The sequence below is a fragment of the Pseudophryne corroboree genome, chromosome 8, assembly GCF_028390025.1.
Source record: "Pseudophryne corroboree isolate aPseCor3 chromosome 8, aPseCor3.hap2, whole genome shotgun sequence".
Lineage (NCBI taxonomy): Eukaryota > Metazoa > Chordata > Amphibia > Anura > Myobatrachidae > Pseudophryne > Pseudophryne corroboree.
This window is the reverse complement of record NC_086451.1, coordinates 422,827,536-422,853,322: the sequence shown is the minus strand read 5'-3', so window position 1 is coordinate 422,853,322 and position 25,787 is coordinate 422,827,536. Positions and strand designations below refer to the sequence as shown.

Sequence of the window (25,787 nt, the reverse complement as noted above, 5' to 3'; positions counted from 1 at the left end):
GAATATGAACCTTTTCAAGTATAGGTTCAGATTTGTAATTTTAAAATAGGTCTGACCGAACCGTCCGGTTACGGGACTACAGCCAAGGTTGAGTAATATCCCCTTCCCTGTTGAAGGAGAGGAACCCTGAGCACCACCTGTTGTAGATAATAGGATTTTGGTACTTACCAGGTAAATCCTTTTCTTTGAATCCATAGGGGGCACTGGAGTACTCTTGGGATATGGACGGGCTTCCGTAGGAACAGCACTGAATATTTAAATTTAGAACACTCCACCCCTCCATATCCCCGAGTACTTCTCAGTGTTTTTTACTGAGCCGAAACAGGAACTATAGAGAGGTTGACAATGGAGTATTACATATAACATAATGGACAATAACGAAGTTGACACATAACGTTACTGACAACTAAACAGTTGACACCCTAACCAGCACTTGTAATTTGAACCAGTCGGTGAAAGTGTGTTACCATAAGATCCTCAGAACTAACCACAACTAGGTAAAACTGCTCTGGGTGGGCGTCCAGTGCCCCCTATGGATTCAAAGAAAAGGATTTACCTGGTAAGTACCAAAATCCTATTTTCTTTATCATCCACTAGGGGTCACTGGAGTACTCTTGGGACGTACCAAAGCTTCCCCCGTGGGCGGGAGAGCTGTTTGGCACTTGTAACACTAGGCGGCCAAAGCTAGATGCTGATGCCGGAAACGTATCAAACTTGTAAAAGCGCACAAACGTGTGCACTGAAGACCATGTAGCCGGACGGCAAAGCTGCGTCGTAGAAGCCCCCCGACCAGCTGCCCATGAAGTTCCCACAGAACGTGTGGAATGAGCGGTTACTGACGTAGGCGGTTGTAACCTAGCATGAAGGTAAGCCTGACGTATGGTCAGTTTTATCCATCTGGATAAAGTTTGTTTAGATGCTGGCCAACCTATCTTGGCAGCATCATAGAGAACAAATAACGTATCCGTCTTACGAACTGAAGACGTTCGGGATACATAAACGCGTAATGCGCGTACCACATCCAGAGTTCCAGAATGTGCTTTCAACACAGGAACTACTATTGGTTGATTTATGTGAAAAGATGACACTACCTTTGGTAAGAAGGCGGGATTCGTCCGAAGTTCCGCTCTGTCATCATGAAACACCAAATACGGTGCCTTGCATGACAAGGCACCCAAATCCGAAACACGCCTTGCCGAAGCTAAGGCTAGGAGAAAAATAGTTTTCCAAGTGAGAAACTTTATATCCACTTGCTGTAAGGGTTCAAAATATGAAGACTGTAAGAACTCTAAAACCAGATTCAAGTCCCATGGCGCTGTAGGTGGAATGAATGGAGGCTGTACTCTGAGTACACCTTGGAGAAAAGTGCGTATAGACGGCAATAGAGCCAATCGTCTTTGAAAGTAAATTGACAAAGCAGATACCTGCACCTTTAGTGTAGATAAACGCAATCCTCCATCTAACCCTGTTTGTAGAAACAACAAAAGGCGGCATAACTTGAAAGATGATGTCGGGAATTTCCGAGCTTCACACCAACCTATATAGGCACGCCATATTCTGTAATAATGAGCTGCCGTAACCGGCTTCCTAGCTCGTAACATGGTTGGTATAACTGAATCTGGGATACCCTCTCTTTTTAAGAGGGCGGTCTCAACAGCCACCCCCGTCAAACGCAGCCGCGCTAAATCGGGGTAAAGGAACGGACCCTGTTGTAACAGGTCTGGACGTAGCGGGAGCGGCCAAGGATCGTCTGCGAGTAATCCTCGGAGATCCGAGTACCAAGCTCTCCGAGGCCAATGAGGCGCCACTAGTATGACTGTGACCGACTCTTTTGATTCGTTTTAGCACCAGAGGGAGCAACGGAAACGGTGGAAACAGATACACAAGACTGTACGGCCACTCGACCGTGAGAGCATCCACCGCCACCGCCTTTGGATCTCTTGTTCTGGACACATACTGGAATGTCTGGTGATTGTGTCGAGACGCCATCAGGTCCACCTGAGGATAACCCCATCGCTGAACCAACATGTGAAACACTTCTGGATTTAATGCCCATTCGCCTGGATGAAAATCCCGACGACTGAGATAATCCGCTTCCCAGTTGTCCACTCCCGGAATGAACACGGCCGACAATATCACCTGGTGGCATTCCGCCCAATTGAGGATTCGAGCTACTTCCCGCATTGCCATGCGGCTTCTCGTTCCTCCTTGTTTGTTGATGTATGCGACCGCCGTCGCATTGTCCGACTGCACTTGGACAGGCTGAGAGCGAAGCATGTGCACAGCTTGTCGTAGCGCATTGTAAATTGCGCGGAGTTCTAGAACATTTATAGACAATTTCTCGTGATCCGCCCAGAGACCCTGGAGCTGACAATTTTGAATTACCGCTCCCCAACCTCTGAGACTGGCGTCCGTAGTTAGAATTATCCAATTCCAACCTCCGAACCGTCTTCCTGCGGTTAAATTGTGTTCCTTGAGCCACCAGAGCAGAGATACTCTTGCTGTTGGCGACAACCTCACCCTGTGGTGAATCTGCAGATGCGAGCCCGACCACTGGGCAAGCACATTCAGCTGAAATGGACGAGAGTGAAATCTTCCGAACTGAAGCGCCTCGAAAGCTGCCACCATTGTGCCTAAGAGGCGAATGCACAAGTGTACCGACACTGTGCGTGGCTTGAGCACTAATTGTACTAGATGGCGTAGCATTTGTACTTTCTGCTGTGGTAGGTAAATTCTTTGATTGACCGTATCGAGAATCATACCTAGGAACTGAAGGCGTTGAGACGGAATTGGATGTGATTTCTTGAAGTTGACAATCCAACCGTGGTGAACCAGTACATTGTATGTTAGCAGCGCATGTTGGAGAAGTATCTGTTGAGACGGAGCTTTGATGAGCAGATCGTCTAAATACGGAACTATTGTCACTCCCAGGGATCTGAGGTGAGCCATCATCACAGACATCACTTTGGTGAATACCCGAGGTGCTGATGACAGGCCAAACGGTAGAGCCTGAAACTGGTAATGGTTTTGGCGTATTGCAAACCGTAAGAATTTCTGATGAGGCTGCCAAATTGGAATGTGTAAGTACGCATCCTTGAGGTCTAGCGCGCTCTAAACCCGCAATCACCGAACGTAGAGACTCCATCTTGAATCTGTAGTAAGTTACGTACTGATTGAGCCCCTTTAAGTTCAATATTGGTCTGACTGAGCCATCCGGCTTCGGTACCACAAGCAGACTTGAATAATAACCCTGACCCTGTTGGTGTACAGGGACCGGAATCAACACTGCCGAATCCAGTAGGGACTGAATGGCAATTTGCAAAACCGTCCTCTTGTCGTCCGACAGAGGCAATCCTGTCTTGAAAAACCGCAGAGGCGGAAGACAGTCGAACTCTATTTTGTAACCTTTTAACACTAAATTGCGGATCCAGCCATCCGCGGATGTGTGGAACCACGCCACATGGAACGTCTGAAGGCGTGCTCCCACAATTGGAGAACCGAGATGGCCTGGTAGGCTGTCATGCCACTGGCTTGTCGGTAACCTTAGCGTCTTGGCGAGTTGTGTTGGTTTGTTGGAAACCACGTCCGCGACCACGTCTAGCAGGCGTGGCTGATCCTCTGCCACGTCCTCGAAAGGGCTGAGGTCTAAAGGATTTGAACGAAGGTCCAGCGTACCTTCTTCTTGGAACCGGTGGAGGCAATGGTAAGAAAAATAAGAATTTACTTACCGATAATTCTATTTCTCGTAGTCCGTAGTGGATGCTGGGGACTCCGTCAGGACCATGGGGTTTAGCGGCTCCGCAGGAGACAGGGCACAATAATAAAAGCTTTAGGATCAGGTGGTGTGCACTGGCTCCTCCCCCTATGACCCTCCTCCAAGCCTCAGTTAGGATACTGTGCCCGGACGAGCGTACACAATAAGGAAGGATTTTGAATCCCGGGTAAGACTCATACCAGCCACACCAATCACACCGTACAACCTGTGATCTGAACCCAGTTAACAGTATGATAACAACGAAGGAGCCTCTGAAAAGATGGCTCACAACAAGAATAACCCGATTTTTGTAACAATAACTATGTACAAGTATTGCAGACAATCCGCACTTGGGATGGGCGCCCAGCATCCACTACGGACTACGAGAAATAGAATTATCGGTAAGTAAATTCTTATTTTCTCTAACGTCCTAAGTGGATGCTGGGGACTCCGTCAGGACCATGGGGATTATACCAAAGCTCCCAAACGGGCGGGAGAGTGCGGATGACTCTGCAGCACCGAATGAGAGAACTCCAGGTCCTCCTCAGTCAGGGTGTGCCCCTGACCAAGTAGCAGCTCGGCAAAGTTGTAAAGCCGAGACCCCTCGGGCAGCCGCCCAAGATGAGCCCACTTCCTTGTGGAATGGGCTTTTACTGATTTTGGCTGTGGCAAGCCTGCCACAGAATGTGCAAGCTGAATTGTACTACAAATCCAGCGAGCAATCGTCTGCTTAGAAGCAGGAACACCCATCTTGTTGGGTGCATACAGGCTAAACAGCGAGTCAGATTTTCTGACTCCAGTCGTCCTGGAAACATATATTTTCAGGGCCCTGACAACGTCAAGTAACTTGGAGTCCTCCAAGTCCCTAGTAGCCGCAGGTACCACAATAGGTTGGTTCATGTGAAAAACAGAAAACACCTTAAGGAGAAACTGAGGACGAGTCCTCAATTCTGCCCTGTCAGAATGAAAAATTAAGTAAGGGCTTTCATATGATAAAGCCGCCCACTCTGACACACGCCCGGCTGAAGCCAGGGCCAATAAAATATTTCACATGGAGGGTGAAGATTCTAATTCCACAGTGGTGAGTGGATCAAACCAATGTGACTTTAGGAAACTCAAAACAACATTGAGATCCCAAGGTGCCACTGGGGCACAAAAGGAGGCTGTATATGCAGTACCCCTTTTACAAACGTCTGAACTTCAGGCACTGAAGCCAGTTCTTTCTGGAAGAAATTCGACAGGGTCGAAATTTGAACCTTAATGGACCCTAATTTTAGGCCCATAGACAGTCCTGTTTTCAGAAAATGTAGGAAACGACCCAGTTGGAATTCCTCTGTAGGGACCTTCTTGGCCTCACACCACGCAACATATTTTCGCCAAATGCGGTGAAAATGTTTTGCGGTTACATCCTTCCTGGCTTCGACCAGGGTAGGGATGACTTCATCTGGAATGCCCTTTCAGGATCCGGCGTTCAACTGCCATGCCGTCAAACGCAGCCGCGGTAAGTCTTGGAACAGACAAGGCCCCTGCTGGAGCAGGTCCTCTCTTAAAGGTAGAGGCCACGGTTCTTCCGTGAGCATCTCTTGAAGTTCCGGGTACCAAGTCCTTCTTGACCCATCCGGAACCACGAGTATCGTTCTTTTTATGATTCTCAGTACTTTTGGTATGAGATGCATAGGAGGGAACACATACCCTGACTGGTACACCCACAGTGTTACCGGAGCGTCCACCGCTATTGCCTGAGGGTCCCTTGACCTGGCGCAATATCTGTCTAGTTTTTTGTTCAGGCGGGACGCCATCATGTCCACCTTTGGTTTTTCCCAACGGTTTACAATCATGTGGAAGACTTCCCGCTGAAGTCCCCACTCTCCCGGGTGGAGGTTATGCCTGCTGAGGAAGTCTGCTTCCCAGTTTTCCACTCCCGGAATTAACACTGCTGAGAGTGTTATCACATGATTTTTCGCCCAGCGAAGAATCCTAGCAGTTTCTGCCATTTCCCTCCTGCTTCATGTGCCGCCCTGTCTGTTTACGTGGGCGACTGCCGTGATGTTGTCCCACTGGATCAATACCGGCTGACCTTGAAGCAGAGGTCTTGCTAAGCTTAGAGCCTTGTAAATTGCCCTTAGCTCCAGTATATTTATGTGGAGGGAAGTCTCCAGACTTGATCACACTCCCTGGAAATTTTTTCCTTGTGTGACTGCTCCCCAGCCACTCAGGCTGGCATCCGTGGTCACCAGGACCCAGTCCTGAATGTCGAATCTGCGGCCCTTTCATAGAGGAGCACTCTGCAGCCACCGCAGAAGAAAACACCCTTGTCCTTGGAGACAGGGTTATCCGCTGATGCATCTGAAGATGCGATCCGGACCATTTTCCCAGCAGATTCCACTGAAAGGTTCTTGCGTGAAATCTACCGAATAGGATCGCTTTGTAAGAAACCACCATTTTTCACAGGACCCTTGTGCAATGATGCACTGATACTTTTCCTGGTTTTAGGAGGTTCCTGACTAGCTCGGATAACTCCCTGGCCTTCTTCTCCGGGAGAAAACATCCTTTTCTGGACTGTGTCCAGAATCATTCCTAGGAACATTAGACGTGTCGTCGGAAAAAGCTGCGATTTTGGAATATTTAGAATCCACTCGTGCTGTCGTCGAACTACTTGAGATAGTGCTACTCCGACCGCCAACTGTTCTCTGGACCTTGCCCTTATCAGGAAAGCGTCCATATTTCTTTTAGGAAGAATCATCATTTCGGCCATTACCATGGTAAAGACCCGGGGTGCCGTGGACAATCCAAGCGGCAGCGTCTGAACTGATAGTGACAGTTCTGTACCACGAACCTGAGATACCCTTGGTGAGAAGGGCAAAATTTGGACATGTAGGTAAGCGTCCCTGATATCCAGTGACACCATATCGTCCTGGTTCGCTATCACTGCTCTGAGTGACTCCATCTTGATTTGAACCCTTGTATGTAATTGTTCAAATCTGGCGGGAAAGGGTATACCTCCAATAATTTTCTATCGGAGGAAACCCACGTATCATCACACACTTTAATTTATCTGATTCAGGAAAAACTACAAGTAGATTATTCCCACCCTACATAATACCCTTATTTGTGGTACTTGTAGTATCAGAAATATGTAACACCTCCTTCATTGCCCTTAACATTTAACGTGTGGCCCTAAAGGAAAATACGTTTGTTTCTTCACCGTCGACACTGAAGTCAGTGTCCGTGTCTGTGTCGACCAACTGAGGTAAATGGGCGTTTTTACAAGCCCCTGACGGTGTCTGAGACGCCTGGACAGGTACTAATTTGTTTGCCGGCCGTCTCATGTCATCAACCGACCTTGCATCGTGTTGACATTATCACGTAATTCCTAAATAAGCCATCCATTCCGGTGTCGACTCCCTAGAGAGTGACATCACCAATACAGGCAATTTGCTCCGCCTCCTCACCAACATCGTCCTCCTACATGTCGACACACACGTACCGACACACAGCACACACACAGGGAATGCTCTGATAGAGGACAGGACCCCACTAGCCCTTTGGGGAGACAGAGGGAGAGTTTGCCAGCACACACCAAAAACGCTATAATTATACAGGGACAACCCCTTATACAAGTGTTTTCCCTTATAGCATTTTCACATATGTAATCATATCGCCAAATAAGTGCCCCCCCTCTCTGTTTTAACCCTGTTTCTGTAGTGCAGTGCAGGGGAGAGCCTGGGAGCCTTCCTCACAGCAGAGCTGAGCAGGAAAATGGCGCCGTGTGCTGAGGAGAATAGACCCCGCCCCCTAAAACGGCGGGCTCTTCTCCCGGAGTTTGTGAGATCTGGCAGGGGTTAAATACATCCATATAGCCTCAAGGGCTATATGTGATGTATTTTAGCCATAAAAAAGGTATAATACATTGCTGCCCAGGGCGCCCCCCCCAGCGCCCTGCACCCTCAGTGACCGCTGGTATGAAGTGTGCTGACAACAATGGCGCACAGCTGCAGTGCTGTGCGCTACCTTATGAAGACTGAAAGTCTTCTGCCGCCTGTTTCTGGACCTCTGGACCTCTTCAACTTCGGCATCTGCAAGGGGGGGTCGGCGGCACGGCTCCGGGACGAACCCCAGGGTGAGACCTGTGTTCCGACTCCCTCTGGAGCTAATGGTGTCCAGTAGCCTAAGAAGCAAATCCATCCTGCACGCAGGTGAGTTTACTTCTCTCCCCTAAGTCCCTCGTAGCAGTGAGCCTGTTGCCAGCAGGACTCACTGAAAATAAAAAACCTAACTTAAACTTTTATTCTAAGCAGCTCAGGAGAGCCACCTAGATTGCACCCTTCTCGGCCGGGCACAAAAATCTAACTGAGGCTTGGAGGAGGGTCATAGGGGGAGGAGCCAGTGCACACCACCTGATCCTAAAGCTTTTATTATTGTGCCCTGTCTCCTGCGGAGCCGCTAAACCCCATGGTCCTGACGGAGTCCCCAGCATCCACTTAGGACGTTAGAGAAACAGACTTACCTCCCGTAGCCTCCGCAATCCATGCGTCCAATTCTGGACCAAACAACTTCTTGCCATCGTAAGGCAACGCCTCTATACTTCGTTTGACCTCTGCCTCCGCATGATAAGTACGCAGGTAGAGTGCTCTTCGTGCCGTAACTAGCGACGATGAAATACGAGAAGTGAGCTGACAGACGTCAGTAGACGCTGTACAGAGATACTGTACAGCCTCAATCATTTGATTTACAAGAATTATCAGGTTTTCGTCATGTAAAGCAGATTTGAGTTCTGTAAGCCATATTATGAGCGCCTTAGTGACCCAAATGCCAACCAATCCAGGTCTTAGCATCACACCTGCTGCTACATACATGGATTTTAGCATAGTTTCTATCTTGCGATCTGAAGGATCTTTAAGCGTAGTAGCTGCTGGCACTGGTATGGTTAATTTCTTGGTAAGCTTGGACACTGACGAATCAACTATTGGTGGATTCTCCCATGTACACGTTACCGAGTCTGGAAACGGATAACTAGACTTAAATCTGCGAGGTATAGAAAACCGTTTATCTGGATTCTGTCGTGTTTCTACTAACATCTGATTTAGAGAATCCGACAGAGGAAAACTTATTGGCGTCTTCCGTCGTTTCGTAAATACGACCTGATCATTTGTGAGAGGCTCCTCAGTTTCAGGAAACCTCAGAGACTGACGTACCGCTCTGATGAGATCATCAATGCCGGAACTGTTAACCTCCTCGCCATCTGACTCCACTTCGCCCTCCTCACACTCATCTCGTTCCGTGAGGTCTGGCATGGAATCGTCAGAATGCAACATAGCAGACACTGGAAAATCATAAGATATGAAATTTATCCCGTTTACCCAAAATGGATTTGGACCTTACGCAAGGCTGAGACGCCTCCGGTAGTTCTGGCGGTCTCACCCTAGACTCAGATCTTACCGTTTCCCGCTCCTGACGAGCGGCGGTCAATTCTGATTGTAACCTATCCAGTACATTTACTAACATACCCCACGGAGGGTCCGGTGAGGAAATTGGTTGTAAAACAGGAGCAGAAATGGTATTCTGAACCGAATTCACAAAACATACTGTACATGTGGTAGATCCATCCGGTAATACACTGTTACAGACTTTGCAATTATGCTTTTTAGTTTTTGCTGGTGCCTTACTCATTATGGCGACAGACAATACAATACACAAAAAACAGACACCTGCACGACTCAGTAAAATAGCAGTAAGGTGTCTCTGTATATATATCTGGCCAAGTGCAGTACACGTGGCCAGTACTATGAAATGTGATCCCACTGCAGTTTCATGCTGATATTATAACCAGCCTGTGTAATCATGATAAAACCTCCTCCCTGGCAGTATAAACATCTTATATAGTTATATGCCATACTACCAACAGCCTGTTTCTGCTGTTCTTTCTCCCACCCCCTCGCATCTGCCCCATAGCGTGCAGTGCGGGTAGCGGGCACCCCGGTACCTGGGAGCGCGTGTTAGCGCTATGAGACCCGGCAGCAGCGGTCAAGCGACGGGCGGAAATGCAGTACAAGCGGCGGGCGGACCCGTTGTTTCCCCCTGCAAGACGCGCCGGACCAGCGGGGAAGCCGACTTCAGAGACGCGGGAGCAGTGTCTGAAGCGGCGGGCGTAAGCGGGGCTATGTTACCCGGCGGCCGGAGCAACTGCGGCGGGCGGCAGACACTTCCCCACACCTCGGGGCGGCAGCGGAAGCTGACCGCCCCCCGTTCTCTCCCCTCACATACCTTTATAGAAACGTCTGTGAAGAGGCTCCGACGGGGCTTCTTAGTAAGCGCCGGCCAGCCTGCAGGAAATGCTGTGTGGGCTGTGAGGGAGCTCTTTCAGAGAGGCCCGACACGCCCCTGCTGCTATCAGCAGCTGCACTATCCCTGACCCTGCCTTTTGGAAGGGGGAAAGGGATGTGTAAAATAGAAAAAATAAAAATAAAAAGAAAATTCTTCAATATTAATCGTGACTTAAGTCACCTAGCTGTTGCTACGTTGAGCACAGAAAAAACACTGAGAAGTACTCGGGGATATGGAGGGGTGGAGTGTTCTAAATTTAAATATTCAGTGCTGTTCCTACGGAAGCCCGTCCATATCCCAAGAGTACTCCAGTGACCCCTAGTGGATGATAAAGAAACAATGTGTGGATTGTATTTAATATTATCACCCTTTCTGGGGGAGAAGCCGGTATGGCCGATAAGGAAGACCAGCGAGGAGGCACCTTCGAATATCAGCTTGTAACCCTGAGAAACAATTTCTATTGCCCAGGGATCCACCTGTGAGTGAACTCAGATGTGGCAGAAGAGTCGAAGACACGCTCCCACTGTGGCGGACTCCCCTAGGGGAGCCCCAGCCTCATACGGTGGATTTAGTAGAGGCCGGGGAGGACTTCTGTTCCTGGGAACTAGCTGTGCCCTGTGCCCTTACCTCTGGTAAGAAAGGACGCTCCTCGTACTTTCTTGTTGTTCTGCGACCGAAAGGACTGAATTTGATAATGTCGTGCTTTCTTAGGCTGTGAGGAAATATAAGGCAAAAGATCAGAATTACCAGCTATAGCTGCGGAGACCAGGTCCGAGAGCCCTTCTCCACACAATTCCTCAGCCTTGTAAGGTAAACCCTCCATATGCCTCTTTTAGTCGGCATCACTTGTCCATTGCGTGTTCCACAGGACACGTCTAGCAGCAATCGACATAGCGTTGACTCTAGAACCCAGTAGACTAATGTCTCTTTGGGCATGATTATTATATACATACACATATATACATACACATATACATACACACACACAGGTCAATAACATGGCATCCTTATCCAGGGTTTCAATCTCCGCTGATAAGGTATCTGTCCAGGCTGCCACAGCGCTATACGCCCACGTCGACACAATCGCCAGTCTGCGTAATGTACCAGAATGTACGCATTGCAGGCGGACACTGTAACCACTATGTAAATGGACTTCAAAGTACTTTTACTGCATGCTATCTGCAGGATCCCTGAGGATAGCTGTTAAGTCAGCGCTACCTTTTTTGGGTAAACGTGTCAATGCCTTGTCCACCCTAGGGGAAGATTCCCATCGTATCCTGGCCCTAGTAGGGAAAGGATACTCCCTGAGAATTCTTTTTGGGAATCTGCAGTTTCTTGTCTGGAGATTCCCGCTCTTTTTCTTCATGAGAGGAGGGAAATTTACCTCAGCTTTCTTCCCCTTAAACATGTGTACCCTCGTGTCAGGGACAGATGAGTCATCAGTGATATGCAAAACATCTTCTATTACAATAATCATATATTGAATATTATTTCTGCCAGTCTTGGCTGTACTTTGCATTATCTTAGTCGACACTGGAGTCAGACTCAGTGTCGATATCAGTGTCTATTATTTTGGATAGTGAGCGTTGGGAGACTCTGAAGGTCTCTGCGACAAAGGGACAGACATGGGTAGATTCCCTAATCTTTTGTGCAATAAATTTATCTTAGCACTTAATTCCACATATCCAATCAGGTGTCGGCGTTGTCGACAGACACCACACACACATTTGCTCCATCTCCTCCTTAGGAGAGCCTTTTACCTCAGACATGTCGACACACACGTACCGACACACCACACACTCAGGGAATGCTCTTCTGAAGACCGTTCCCCCACAAGGCCCTTTGGAGAGACAGAGAGAGAGAGAGTATGCCAGCACACACCCAAGCGCTATATGACCCAGGAAAAACACAGCAATTTAATGTTTACCCAGTAGCGCTGTTATTATCTGCGCCGAATTATGTGCCCCCCCTCCTCTTTAAAACCCCCTCTTCTACTGTGGTATAAGCAGGGGAGAGTCCGGGGAGCTTCCTTTCAGCAGCTGTGGAGAAAAAACATGGCGCTGGTGAGTGCCGAGGAAGAAGCCCCGCCCCCTCGGCGGCGGGCTTCAGTCCCGCTAAAAGTGTAAAATTGGCGGGGGCTCATGCATATATACAGTGTCCAGCTGTATATATGCTCTCTCTTGCCAAATAAGAGGTTTATATTGCTGCCCAGGGCACCCCCCCTGCGCCCTGCACACTTACAGTGACTGCCGTGTGTGAGGTGTGTGGGAGCAATGGCGCACAGCTGCAGTGCTGTGGTTACCTCAGTGAAGATCAATGAAGTTTTCTGCCGCCTCTGAAGATCTTTTCCTCTCATACTCACCCGGCTTCCATCTTCCGGCTCTGCGAGGAGGACGGCGGCGCGGCTCTGGGACGGACGGCGAGGGTGAGACCTGCGTACCGATCCCTCTGGAGCTAATGGTGCCCAGTAGCCTAAGAAACAGAGCCCTGAAACTCAGAGGTGGGTCTGTTTCTCTCTCCTCAGTCCCTCGATGCAGGGAGTCTGTTGCCAGCAGGCTCCCTGAAAATAAAAAACCTAACAAAAATGCTTTCTTACAGGAAACTCAGGAGAGCTCCTGAAATGCACCCAGTCTCCACTGGGCACAGTATCAAACTGAGGTCTGGAGGAGGGGCATAGAGGGAGGAGCCAGTGCACACCCAGAGTCAAAGTCTTTCTTAAAGTGCCCATGTCTCCTGCGGAGCCCATCTATCCCCATGGTCCTTACGGAGTCCCAGCATCCTCTAGGACGTTAAGTACTGCATTATGTACTATGGTAGATTGGGAAAAATTTTCTCCTTTAGAGCAGGGATGGGGAACCTTTGGCTCTCCAGCTGTTGTTGAACTACACATCCCAGCATGCCCTGCAATGGTATTAACATGACCAAATAGCAAAACTGTAGCTGGACATGCTGGTATGTGTAGTTCAACAACAGCTGGAGGGACAAAGGATCCCCATCCCTGATTAAATCACCGAACCAATAGTCTGACCATCCCTTCCTAAACCTATAGGGAACATCAGGGCTGTTTCGTGTATATTCCACTTTGACTCATCACTGAGTATAGGAAATAGAGAGGAAGCAATGTAGTATTTTTGAAAAAAAGGTTTCTATTCTGAACAGGATTAAAAATCTACATGAATTCATCAAAAGAACTGCTCGTCTGCCAAATCACAGCATGGCGACTGTGGTCCGATCATTAGCTTTTATAACTAAAACGTGGAAAATAAATAAATCATAAAATATTGTCCTTTAACTCACCATTGTCAAATTCATCAGGTATCTAAAAGAACGAGAAGAGATACATTAATGTGTGAGGTTTCTGGCTGTCCATGGTTCTAGAACAAGACTCACACTGCACTAATGTCCCATACAGGAGGCCAGTGTGATAAGTATACACACAATCATACTGCGACAGGTCAGATACCAAATACTCTACATTAGTTTGGAGAAACAAAAATGGTTCATCAGTATGAGTACAATCGCTAAAATGATGGCCTTGTAAAATTTGCAATCTCTCACATAGTCAGAGGCAAAAAACAGAAATGGATTTTCTGAGCAATGAAAGGTTTAAAGCCCCGCACACACGGGGAAGATGTGTCCTGAGCAATCTAGCACAGACCGCTCAGCACACAGCGTGATGTATGCTGAGCGAGGGGGGCTCTCACTTCACACAGCAGTGAAGTGAGCACTCTTACTATAGTCCGCGATAGCGACGCGGCTATGGGCATACACACGGAGAGATTCGTGCTTAATTTCTAAGCAATCTAGTCAGATTGCTTAGAATTTAAGCACGGATCTCTCCGTGTGTACCCCCCTTAAATCTGCAAGAAGGAAAGATCTACACATGTAATGACTTTGATCTATTGGACTACAGTGTGCACAGAACATAAGCAAGGCCCCAGTTATACCCACACTGTGAAAGGAAGGCCAGTTGATAAGTGTGCTATTAAACACACAATAAACAGCGGAGAAACAAAAGGTTGGTCCCACCTCACACACCTCGGAGTGTGCCAGATCAGAGGGACCAGCAAGGTGAGACACTCTGCATATCAAAGGCCGGAAGAGGAAGGAGAGGAGCCAACAGGATGACTGTGTGATTAAAGGGATCCGCTCTTTTACATCTATAGACTCGTTAACCCAGACAGACAGCAGACAAACCTGGATAATGCTGGAATTACCCAGGCATCACATGCTACAAATGGGCCAAGGGCTCAGTGTACTGTTCCTGCATTGCCTCCAACTTTAATCTGAGTTGGAAAATTTCTGGAGAGAATGGATCTAGTTCAGAGTAATGTATTCCGTCGCGACTGCCCCTTTGCAGGCAAATGCTGTGTGAAAATGTGCATACGTCCCAGGTACCGGGATTTCTAGTAAGACACTCACCGGCAACTTTGCAAATCCAAACATCGGTTGCAGGTCAGTCAACTATTGGCCTTCTAATTTTAAGGGCCCCATACACTAGGACGATAATGCCTGATTTCATCCAATTTCGGGCATTCGGCCCGATATATCGGATAAAATCTGGCATTTTGGAGGCGTTTCCAATCTGATCCGCATTGGTTTTTAGCCTTGCAGATGGGTGTAATCTGTCTTTTGCCACTCTCTCCCCCCCCCCCCTTTTCAAAGTCTGCAAAAATTACCCAAATATATACTTCTACCCATTTTTTAGGTAACCTGAATTTACTGAGCACTCATTTTGCTGGAAAAAAAAAAAAAAAAAAAAAAAAAAGATAGCTTCTATAATATTTTTTTTGAAATGCATATAAACAGCCATTTAACTATATTTAAGTACCCCAAATCTATTTAATAATATGACCTTTAATGTACTTCTATACTGTTATCCTATGTTAGTTTGGCATTTTTTCGGGTCCAGGCTTATTTCCCCATTTTAACCTAAACAAATCCTGTTTTCGTGATTTTGGAATTGAATAGGTGCAAGTTCAAAAACAGTGAACACAGGATTTGCGCAAAATTTCTTGCTGTGAAAAGTGTTTTTTGTGGAATCTCCATATTTTGATTGACAAAGAGTCAAAATTTCCCAGCAATATTTCAAAACTTTGACCCCCTAGATCTCAAAAACTGTGAGGCCTAGAGAAGAAAATATTGACATGGGCTAGTAGCTACGTGGTAGTATCCAGTGTACAAAGTATCATGAAAATCTGAGTTGGTGGGTGTCATGCCTGGGTGAACGGACATCGGGTACCATAGGGTCAGGGAGCTCTGTCCAGTGGTCTGTTATGGTTGTATAAGACCTAAATGGGTGTTCTGTACATGTATATATTCATGTTACAGCCCAGTTTAAAGGATAAAGATTCAGTGTATTGTTTGTAAAGCAGTGTTTATCCAGTCACAAAGACAAAAAGCGGAGCTACGTATTAGATCAGAAGTCTGTCCAATAGTAGAAAACGATTGGGTATTAATTATCTCCCCTACTCAGAGAAGCAGCCAAATACCAAAATAAACATATACTTACACACATCACATTATAATCAATGCAAAAAATATGTGTGTAAATATCTATATATTATTTACATATGTACACACAAGCAAACAAATTGTGTGTAAATAAACGCACACATTTGCTATCCCATCAGCTGCCGCAGACATAGGGGTCGATTCAATTCTCTCGACAGTTGAATAGCGCCGGGAATTAGCTCCCATCGCTATTCATTTCAGCTCATGTTAAGTCGGCGAAAGCCCGTTCTCCCGGACTTAACAGGTTGATTTGTCGGGAGAACGGGCCTTCCACGACTTAACTTCCCGGCACAATGCTGATTCCCGACAGAATTAGCCTCACGCTGGCCGCGCGGCAGCACTTTTGTCGGATTTCCTCTCGCATCCCCCGGGGGTGAGAGAATTCCCGACAATCGAGTCACTTGGCGCTGTATTGAATAGCACCGGGAGCTAATTCCCGGCGCTATTCAACTGTCGGAGAATTGAATCAACCCCATAGTGTCTTCAATATAACATCATACATCAGTCATTTTGTCATATTTAATGCGCAAGTTTGTCCAAGGAGAGATTAAAAGAAAAAGAAAAAAAATGACTTAAATCAAACTGACGGAGGTACTAATTAATTTCACCTGTGCTCAAGCATGAATATCCTTAAAACTTGGACTGTACTGGCCGTTTGGGAACCTCTGCAATAAATGTTTCTTGGGTCACAGCCTACGTAGCAGGTTAGCCAGACTGGACGCAGAGGTCTTTTAGACACAGGTTACCCCACTGCTCGCTGCTCTGCTCTTATAGCTTGTTCTGAGGTTTCTCTACCAATGTATTTAAGGTGCCAATGGCCGCTTGTGATGTCCCTAAAAAATATTAAGTCCCCTACTACAATGATGTTCACATCTTCAGACCACTCCTTTTTCTAAGACAGACTTTAGCCTTTCTACCAGGCATGTAGAGAGGGATGTAATTCCAGGTACACTGCTATATGGGGAGACCACTGGGCACTTCAGGAAGTGCAAATCTATGGTGCCAATCAGTTATCATTAAGATGTTCCAGCAAGTCGGGCCAAGTGTAGGTACATGCACAATAAACCCATATTCACAGGACAAACTCCATAAACAGAAACATGTAAACGCAGTCAAAAGTTCACAGTATTTCAATGTTCTCAAAGACTTTTTGCTTAACTTTAAGAATCCTGATTGAGGGACCTGGAACTGTGTGTTGTGACGTAAGAAGGTTTTAGGACTCCGTGTTCAGGACAGAACCTTCCATCTTTAAATGGTTATATGGTCCCAACTCTTGCAATGCATCAGATGTAATCTATGTATATTTACATGTGTTATTTTGTAATGTGTTAATTTATACTAGTCATTGCAAAGCAGCATTTCTGCCCTATTATCTGTTAATTGCAATACTTCAAAGCATGAGAGATGTACAACACAGCCCTCAAGGTTCAATATTCGGGAACTTCCTCTTCACATTCTACTCTTAATTCTAAAAGAACTGCTATATAGCCCTCTGCCTACATCTGCCCATCATCAAAGGGGAGCAATAGGAAGCTATATGGCTGGTGGCTGGAGTCTCGTGAAAGTCAGTCTTTGGATTAAAGACCTTGTAGGAGGACACACTTGACACGTCACTGTGAAGAGCCCTACGTTCAAGGGTGCGTGTGACATTCCCAGGGATTGCAGATTAAAGCCTAGACTGGTCTGGAAACAAATCTCACACCGGACAACAAGGTGGTTTAATACCACTTAGATGTAGCGCTAAGTAGGGCAGAATGACATACACCTAACGAGAAGGGCTCTAATCATTACAAAATAAAATCCCTGACACCCAGGTGAGATGACGATTGCACAGACCATAAAATCCATCTTGTACTTCCTTTCCGTGTCCAAATAAGGTGTCCTAGGAACCCATCACTGCTTCTCCTGCCAATTCAGGTACATCACAGCTGTAATCATTGGGAAATAAGTATCGCAGGTTTAAGATTCTGGGTGGAAGCAAATGGGAAATAAGGTAAAAAGGACACATGGGAAACTTACTAAACAGGGTTGATCGGTATCCATTCAGATGGTCGACAGTGTTAAGGTCGACACTCATTAGGTCGACCACTAATGGTAGACACTGAAAAGGTCGACACATGAAAACGGTCGACACATGAAAAGGCCGACATGACTTGAATTTTTTTTTTAGATTTGTAACTTTTTCATACTGTACCATCCACGTGGATTACAATTGGGAATAGTAACCTGTGCCGAGCGCAGCGAGGCACCTTGCCAGCAGCATGGCGAGTGAAGCAAGCCATGCAAGGGGACGTGGTACACTAATTGGGGTTCCTGGTCATGTTACGGAAAAAATTACACCAAAAACAGTCCAAAAATCCATGTCGACTTCATGTGTCGACCATTTGTCCATGTCGACCATTAGTGGTCGACCTAATGAGTGTCGACCATTCATACCAGAACCGGGTTGATCGATACTAGAGCTACTGGTTTCTGCTACAAGCAGCCACGTACATAGGGGGGTCATTCCGAGTTGATCGCTCGCTAGCTACTTTTTGCAGCCATGTGAACGCATAGTCGCCGCCACTGGGGAGTGTATATTTGCTGTGCAAGTGTGCGATCGCTTTTGCAGCCGAGCGATGCAAACACAGTTTGTGCAGTCTGAGTAGCTCAGAACTTACTCAGGCGCTGCGATCACTTCAGCCTGTCCAGTCCCGGAATTGACGTCAGACACCCGCCCTGGAAACCTTTGGACACGCCTGCGTTTTTCCAACCACTTCCAGAAAACGGTCAGTTGCCACCCACAAACGCCTTCTTCCTGCTAATCTCCTTGCGATCGGCTGTGCGAATGGATTCTTCGTAAAATCCATCCCTCACCAACGATCCGCTTTGTACCTGTGTGACGCGCCTGCGCACTGCGTTGCATATGCAGTTTTGTGCTGCTAAAAACAGCAGCGTGCGATCAGGTCGGAATGACCCCCATTATACAACACAGACTGCCGTTAACCAGGAGAGCTTGCAGTCCAGGGAAGAAGAGTACTAGGATGAGTTTAGTTCCATGTGTGACAAGACAGGTAGTATGGGTCACACCGTGTTATACGGGCTGATGCAATCGGGTGTACATAGGGGCTGATTCAGAGGTGAAAATTATAGCGTTTTCTTCGCAGTTGCCCGTTGTTTAAAGATTTGTACAAGAGCCACACTGCGCATGTGCAGATCTGGGGATGAAATGCCGCTCATAGTGCCCCAGGCCCCGCTGTATGATTGACATGCTGCTGCCCTGTGTGGGTGGCATTGTGAAGAGTTCCAGAAAACGAGCGTGTTGCCCCCATTTTCTGATTGTGTCCAAGCCAGTGGCTGTGTTCTCGGAGGCAGCTTTACCGGCCCCGGCAGTGTGACTCCAGACACCCCGCGTAACCTCATAATTACTCAGGATGTCTGACTGTCACGCAGATGACCCAATGCTGCGACCACGGACACAGCAGCGGATCAGAGAAGCCGGCAGTTTGTGTCTTATTACTTAAGATGCCTCCTGAGGCTTATACATACTTTAACGTCCAACGACGAATCAGCCCATTGCTGCACACGTCTTCCTCATGTCCTTGCACCTGTCTTAGTCATTTCAAAGATTGCCTCCTAACAGACACTTACTGTATTCAGTGTTCTCCACGTGAGAGTAAGAAGCATTTTTAGCAAGCACGCCCTCAACGAACAGAACGGATCAGAACGCCACTTTCCAACATCTTCCGGGGCAAGTGTGGATGGGGTGGGGGGGCTATGCAATATTGGCATATGATCAACCCAGCATTTGCCCCAAAGAGGGTTTAAGTGAAATCAATTATGGTCGGATCTTAAGCTTGTCAAATCCACACCATATTTCATACTATTATTACCAAGGAAAAAAAAAATTCTAATTATTTTCTGAGCTTCTGTAATTACAAGATCGTTAGATTAATTTTGGAGTCTTCTGGAACCACACCTGCTTTTACTGAATAAACAAAATGGAACATGAACGAACAGAAGATAACTCTGTATCAGATCAAACTGACCGCAAACATACAGCCAATGTCATTGAGAACTATTTTCAGCATAAAGAAGAATAAGGAGCCCCGATCTAAACATCATCAAGTCTATCTGGGATTACATAAAAGAGACACAAAGATTTGAGCAAGCCTACGTCCACAGAAGATCTGTTGCTAGTTTTCCCAAGATGCCTGGAACCACCATGCAGTTCTTTCAAAAGCTGTGTGCAAGTGTACCTACAGCAATTGTTTTTAAGGCAAAGGGTGGTCACACCAAATATTGATATGATTTAGATTTATTTTCATTTATTTTGCATTTTGTTAATCGATAAAAATAAACTATTAACCCCTATTTTTGCAGTATTTTTTCCACACCTGCCTAAAACTTAGGTACAGTATTGTATATAAATGTTATGGCACTATCAGGGGATAGACAGGAGAATACACTATCCACCTGGACATCATCAGTCATGAGACAATGCAGGAGTATATAGCAAACTAACCCTACTAATGAATCATTAAAAAAGGGTCACGTTTTCAATTTTCTCTCTTTAAATAATGGCAAGCAGTATAACAGCATTCAGCCACAGCCTAGACTAAGGGGTCTATTCATGAAGAAGTGGAGAAGTGTGGATAAGTGAGCCAGTGAAGAAGTTGCCCATGGTTACCCCAAGTGATGATGCGGAGTGACAAAGCTGAAGTGACTTATTTGAGACACTGCACGTCAAGTAATGGCCCTTTTCCACCGGCATGAAAATACCAGGTTTTTGCACGTGAACGCGCTTCAACCTGGGATTTTTGTCAATAGAAACTGCTCCCTCAAAAAACAAAACAAACCCCCCCAAAACACCCAGTTGAGTGACCCAGCAATCCTTCCTGGGTAGCTAGGAGGGTTTTGCCCAGGAAAACAGGTCATCCAACCAGGGTCCAATTTACAGAATGGGGAGAGCCAGATTTCTCGACGCTTGGAGATGTCATCACCAGGTGTCAGGAGAAGAGAGACTAGACAAGAGCAGTGGGAACGGGGTCTGTCCTGGATTGGAACAGTTTGCAAATCTCAGTTCAGACCAGGGACTTTTGTGGAAGAGAGGTATAATAGAACACAGTTTTGTTTTTTTACTCTCACTTCTGTGTATTAAAGCAAAAATAAGAGAGTTTGCTTTCCTGCCTGGATAACCAGCACTGTACGAGCATGCAGAATTCCGAAGGAACCTTGTGGCAAATTCAATCTGCTCTTACAAGTGAACGTGTAGTAGTATACATAAAAGCCCATTGTCCTCCCCTATGGAAGGCTAGCTACAGGAAATAAGCAGCACTAGGTCTTTATTTTACTAGCACAAAGAAGCACAATGAGCCCTGGTGTTATACATAAACTGCCAGTACACACTGTAAATGTCCCCTTATTGTCTCACACATTGAACACTACTGACCCCTAGTGGCACATTTATATTATACTGAATGATCTATGCAATAATCCTTTTTGGACAGAAATAAGGAGAGGATTTTAATTACAAATCCTTTTCTCGTAGTCCATAAGGGATACTGGGGACACTTAGTACGATGGGTACAGATGGGGTGCAAAGAAGCCGTTGCACTTTAAATTTCTTCAACAGGGTGTGCTGGCTCCTCCCCTCTATGCCCCCTCCCTCGCAGCTCGGTCCAGGAAAACTGTGCTCTAAGGAGATGGACATACTTGAGAGGAGGAAACATGACAATACAACTAGTGGCGAGATAAGTATCCCTTATCCTCTTTTCTCTATCATCCATAAGGGATTCTGGGGACACTTAGTACGATGGGGACGTACCAAAGCTCCAAGAATGGGTGGGAACATGCTGAGATGCCTACAGCACCGTATGTCCACACTAGACATCCTCTTTAGCCAGGGTATCAAACCTGTAGAACTTTAGAAACGTATTTGTCCCCGACCAGGTAGCGGCCCGGCACAGTTGCAAGGCTGAGATACCACGGGCAGCCGTCCAGGAAGAACCTACAGACCTGGTAGAGTGGGCCTTGACAGACTGAGGAATAGGCAAGGCCGCCGAAGCATAGGCCTGGTAAATAGTAAGCCTAATCCAATGGGCAATAGACTGCTTTGAAGCAGGGCGACCCTTTTTGTGAGCATCATACTGCACAAAGAGGGAATCTGACTTTCGGACAGCAACAGTCCTCTTGATGTAAATCCTCAGGGCTCGCACCACATCCAAGGACTCAGGAATTGAGGAAGTAGCAGTAGCAGCCAGAACCACAATAGGCTGATTCAGGTGGAATGCAGAGACCACCTTAGGCAGGAACTGTTGTAGAGTCCTGAGTTCTGCTCTATCCTCATGAAAGACCAGGTAGGGACTCCGACAAGACAAAGCGCCAAGTTCTGAAACGCGCCGGGCGGAAGCCAAGGCAAGGAGCATGACCGTCTTCCACGTAAGGTACTTTACCTCTACCGACATCAGAGGTTCAAACCAAGAAGACTGTAGAAAGGTCAGAACCACTTGTAGATCCCAAGGTGCCGTGGGTGGCACAAAAGGAGGCTGGATGTGAAGGACACCCTGCAGGAACATCTGTACCTCAGGTAAAGAGGCCAATTTCTTCTGAAAGAAAATGGACAAGGCCGAGATCTGAACCTTTATGGAGCCCAACCTTAGGCCATATCCACACCAGCCTGTAAGAAACGCAAAAAGCGTTCTAGGTTGAAATCCGCAGGTGGATATTTTCGGCCCTCACACCAGGAGACGTATCGTTTCCAGATATGGTGGTAATGCTTTGACGTGACAGCTTTCCTGGCTTGCATCATGATGGTAATAACCTTACCTGGAAATCCTCTCTCAGCTAGAAGGTTCAGCTCAACCGCCATGCCATAAAATGAAGCCGCCGTAAGTCTGGGTAGACTAGCGGTCCCGGCAGAAGATCCTCCCGAAGTGGCAGTGCCCAGGGGTCTTCTATTGTCATGGCCAGAAGATTCGCGTACCAAACCCTTCGAGGCCAGTCGGGGGCAATGAGAATTGCCTGACTCCCTCTCTTGATTCCTTTTAGAACCCTGGGGAGCAACGGAATTGGATGAAAAGGGTACACCAGCTGGTAAACTCATGGCATGGTCAGCGCGTCTACTGCCGCCGCCAGAGTGTCTCTCGTCCTGGAACAATAGCACTGAAGCTGGTTGTTGAGCCGAGAGGCCATCACATCGATCTGTGGACAGCCCCACCGATCTGTTTTCAGTCGAAATAGCTGTGGGTGGAGACCCCACTCTCCTGGGTGTAGGTCGTGACGACTTAGGAAGTCTGCCTCCCAGGTGTTTACTCCTGGAATTAAAATGGCCAAGACCACCCTTGCATTCCTCTCAACCAAGAGGAGAATCTTGGATACCTCTTGCATGCAGGCCCTGCTCTTCGTCCCTCTTTGTCGATTGATGTAAGCCACCGGCGTGGCATTGTCCGATTGAACTTGAATGGCTCGACCTTGGAGCAGATGACAAGCCTGCAGCAGAGCATTGTATATCGCGAGTTCCAGTATATTTATGGGAAGGCAGACTTTGAGGCTTGACCACCTGTACTGAAACTGTGCCCCTTGGGTGACCGCTCCCCAGCCCCAAAGGCTCGCGTCCGTGGTCAAGAGAATCCAATCCTGGATCCCGAAGCTCCACCCCTCCAAGAGGTTGGAGGGTTGTAACTACCACAGGAGAGAGATCCTGGCCTGCGATGAGAGACGTATGACCTGGTGCATCTGCAGATGCAAACCCGACCACTTCTTCAGGAGATCCAGTTGGAATGTCCTTGCATGGAATCTGCCATATTGAATGGCCTCGAAGGAGCCGAGCATCTTACCCAACAAAAATGTACCGAGACCCTGTTTGGTTGCAGAACTGCCCGAACCAACTCCTGAAGTGCCTTTGCCTTGTCTGCAGGAAGGAAGACCTTCTGAGACACCATGCCCAGGACCATTCCGAGGAACTGGAGACGCTGGGTTGGCACCAGGTGGGATTTTTGAAAATTCAGAATCCAACAGTGTTGTAACAGGGATGTCGTGCGGCAGATGCTGTCCAGCAGTAGTTCCTTTGATCTTGCTTTGATCAGCAGATCGTCCAGGTAGGGGACAATGTTCACTCCCTGAATCCTGAGTGGAACATAATTTCCGCCATCACTTTGGTGAAGACCCTTGGGGCAGTGGATAGGCCGAAGGGTAGCGCCTGGAACTGGTAGTGTTCCTCCAACAGGGCAAACCTGTGGTAGGCCTGATGAGGCGGCCATATAGGAATATGGAGGCGAGCGCCCTTTATGTCTAGAGAGACCAAGAACTCCCCCTCCTCCAGACTGGAGATCAATGCTCTCAGAGACTCCAATTTGAACCGGAAAACACGCAGATATGCGTTTAACGATTTGAGGTTCAAAATGGGCCTCACTGAACCGTCCGGTTTTGTTACCACAAAAAAGCTGGAATAGTATCCCTCGCCTTGTTGCTGAAGTGGCATAGGAACATTGACCTGAGTCTGGGCTAACTTTTGAATGGCCTCCTGCAGCGTGAGGTGCATGGTTTCTGAAGCCAGAAAACACGATTTGAAAAACCTGTGAGGTGGAGAACTTTCAAACTCAAGTTTGTAGCCCAGGGAGATCAGGTCTTTTACCCAGGCATCCTGGCAGGAGCTGTTCCAAATGGAGCTGAAGAATCTCAGACTAGCTCCCACCCTGAGATCCCCCTGGAGCAGAGGGACACAGTAATGCTGAGGGTTTTGAGGAGACAGAACTGACGCTCTGGTCCCGAGACCCAGTGGTGGGTTTACATGACTTACCTCTGGAGCCTCGTGCCGCATTTGAGGCACCTCTTGCCTTACCCTTAAAGCGAGCTGTTTGAAAGGACTGCAGTGAAGGCTCAGTGTAAGAATGTCTAGCCGGTGGAGCAGCAGAGGGGAGGTACGCGGACTTTCCAGCAGTAGCCTTCGAGATCCAGGTATCTAATTCACCTCCAAAGAGCCAATCACCTGAGAAGGGCAAGGCTTCTACACTCCGCATCTGCCACCAACTGCGTTACCACAACTCTCTGCGTGCAGAAATCACCATGGTAGAGGTACAGGCATTTATAACGCCAATAACTTTTATGGTATCACAGAGGAAGCGGGCAAATTCTTGGGGGTGTAGTATGGTATGCCGGCGGCCGGGCTCCCGGCGACCAACATATCGGCGCCGGAATCCCGACCGCCGGCATACGGACAGCGTGGCGAGTGCAAACGAGCCCATTGCAGGCTCGCTGCGCTTGCCACGCTGCGGGCACGGTGGTGCGCTACGCACGCCACGCTATTTATTCTCCCTCCAGGGGGGTCGTGGACCCCTAAGAGGGAGAAAAAGTGTCGGTATACCGGCTGTCGGGATTCCGGCGCCGGTATACTGTGCGCTGGGATCCCCACAGCCGGCAAACTGAAGACCACCCAATTCTTGGATGTGCTGAATCAGCGTCACCATATCAGCCAGGGACTTATCCCCAGTGAGGCCCTCCTGAAGGTTACCAGCCCAACCTGCAATAACAGGTCTTTGGGAGGCCCCTGCTGCAACACAAATAGATTTTAAGGTTGTCTCTATTTTCCTGTCTGCGGGTTCCTTTAAGGCTGTAGCCCCTGGAAACGGCAATACTGTCTTTTTTGACAGACGTGATACTGACGCATCAAAAGCAGGGGGAGTTTCCCTGACCTTCCGCCCCTCCTAAGCAAAAGGAAAGGTGGCTATCCATTATATTTTGACACATGGAATTTTTTTTCAGGAGTAGCCCATGGCTCTCTGAAAAGATCCTCCAGTTCCTTTGAGACAGGAAATGTGACCTGCAGCTTTTTCTGTGCAGAGAAAAAGGATTGCTGCACATCTGTCTCATTCCCAGGAATATTTAGGACATCCCTTATTGCAATGATAAGCGAGTCTACACCCTGTGCAGCAGAGGAATCATCTAACTCAGTATTAGATTCCAGGTCCTCCCCCTCTTCCACCTCTGGCACCTCCTCCTCGGATTCCGAGAGGATATCCGGAAACCCCCTTTTTTGGGGTAATGGATTAGGAAGAGGAGAAACATGTCTGCTGTCTGCCCTATTTTTTTGTCAGAGCAGCCATAGACTGTTGTAACTGCTGCCTTTCCTGTCTGGCAGTAGTCCATTCATTGGACATGTCAGCCATCATAGCTTTAATAGAACTGAGCCAAGCTGGCTCCTGCAAATCACCCCCAG

The 25,787-nt window shown here is 47.5% G+C and overlaps 1 protein-coding gene across 1 annotated transcript in view; it reads right to left on the bottom strand.

The window, feature by feature from the left end:
• The window catches only part of TIMM50 (translocase of inner mitochondrial membrane 50), a 63,185-nt gene that overhangs the window by 20,744 nt on the left and 16,654 nt on the right, over positions 1–25,787 (bottom strand). Inside the window, exon 4 of the mRNA XM_063937976.1 lies at positions 13,376–13,397. Coding sequence (XP_063794046.1) covers positions 13,376–13,397 — 22 coding nt within the window. The remainder of the gene's footprint in view (positions 1–13,375; positions 13,398–25,787) is intronic.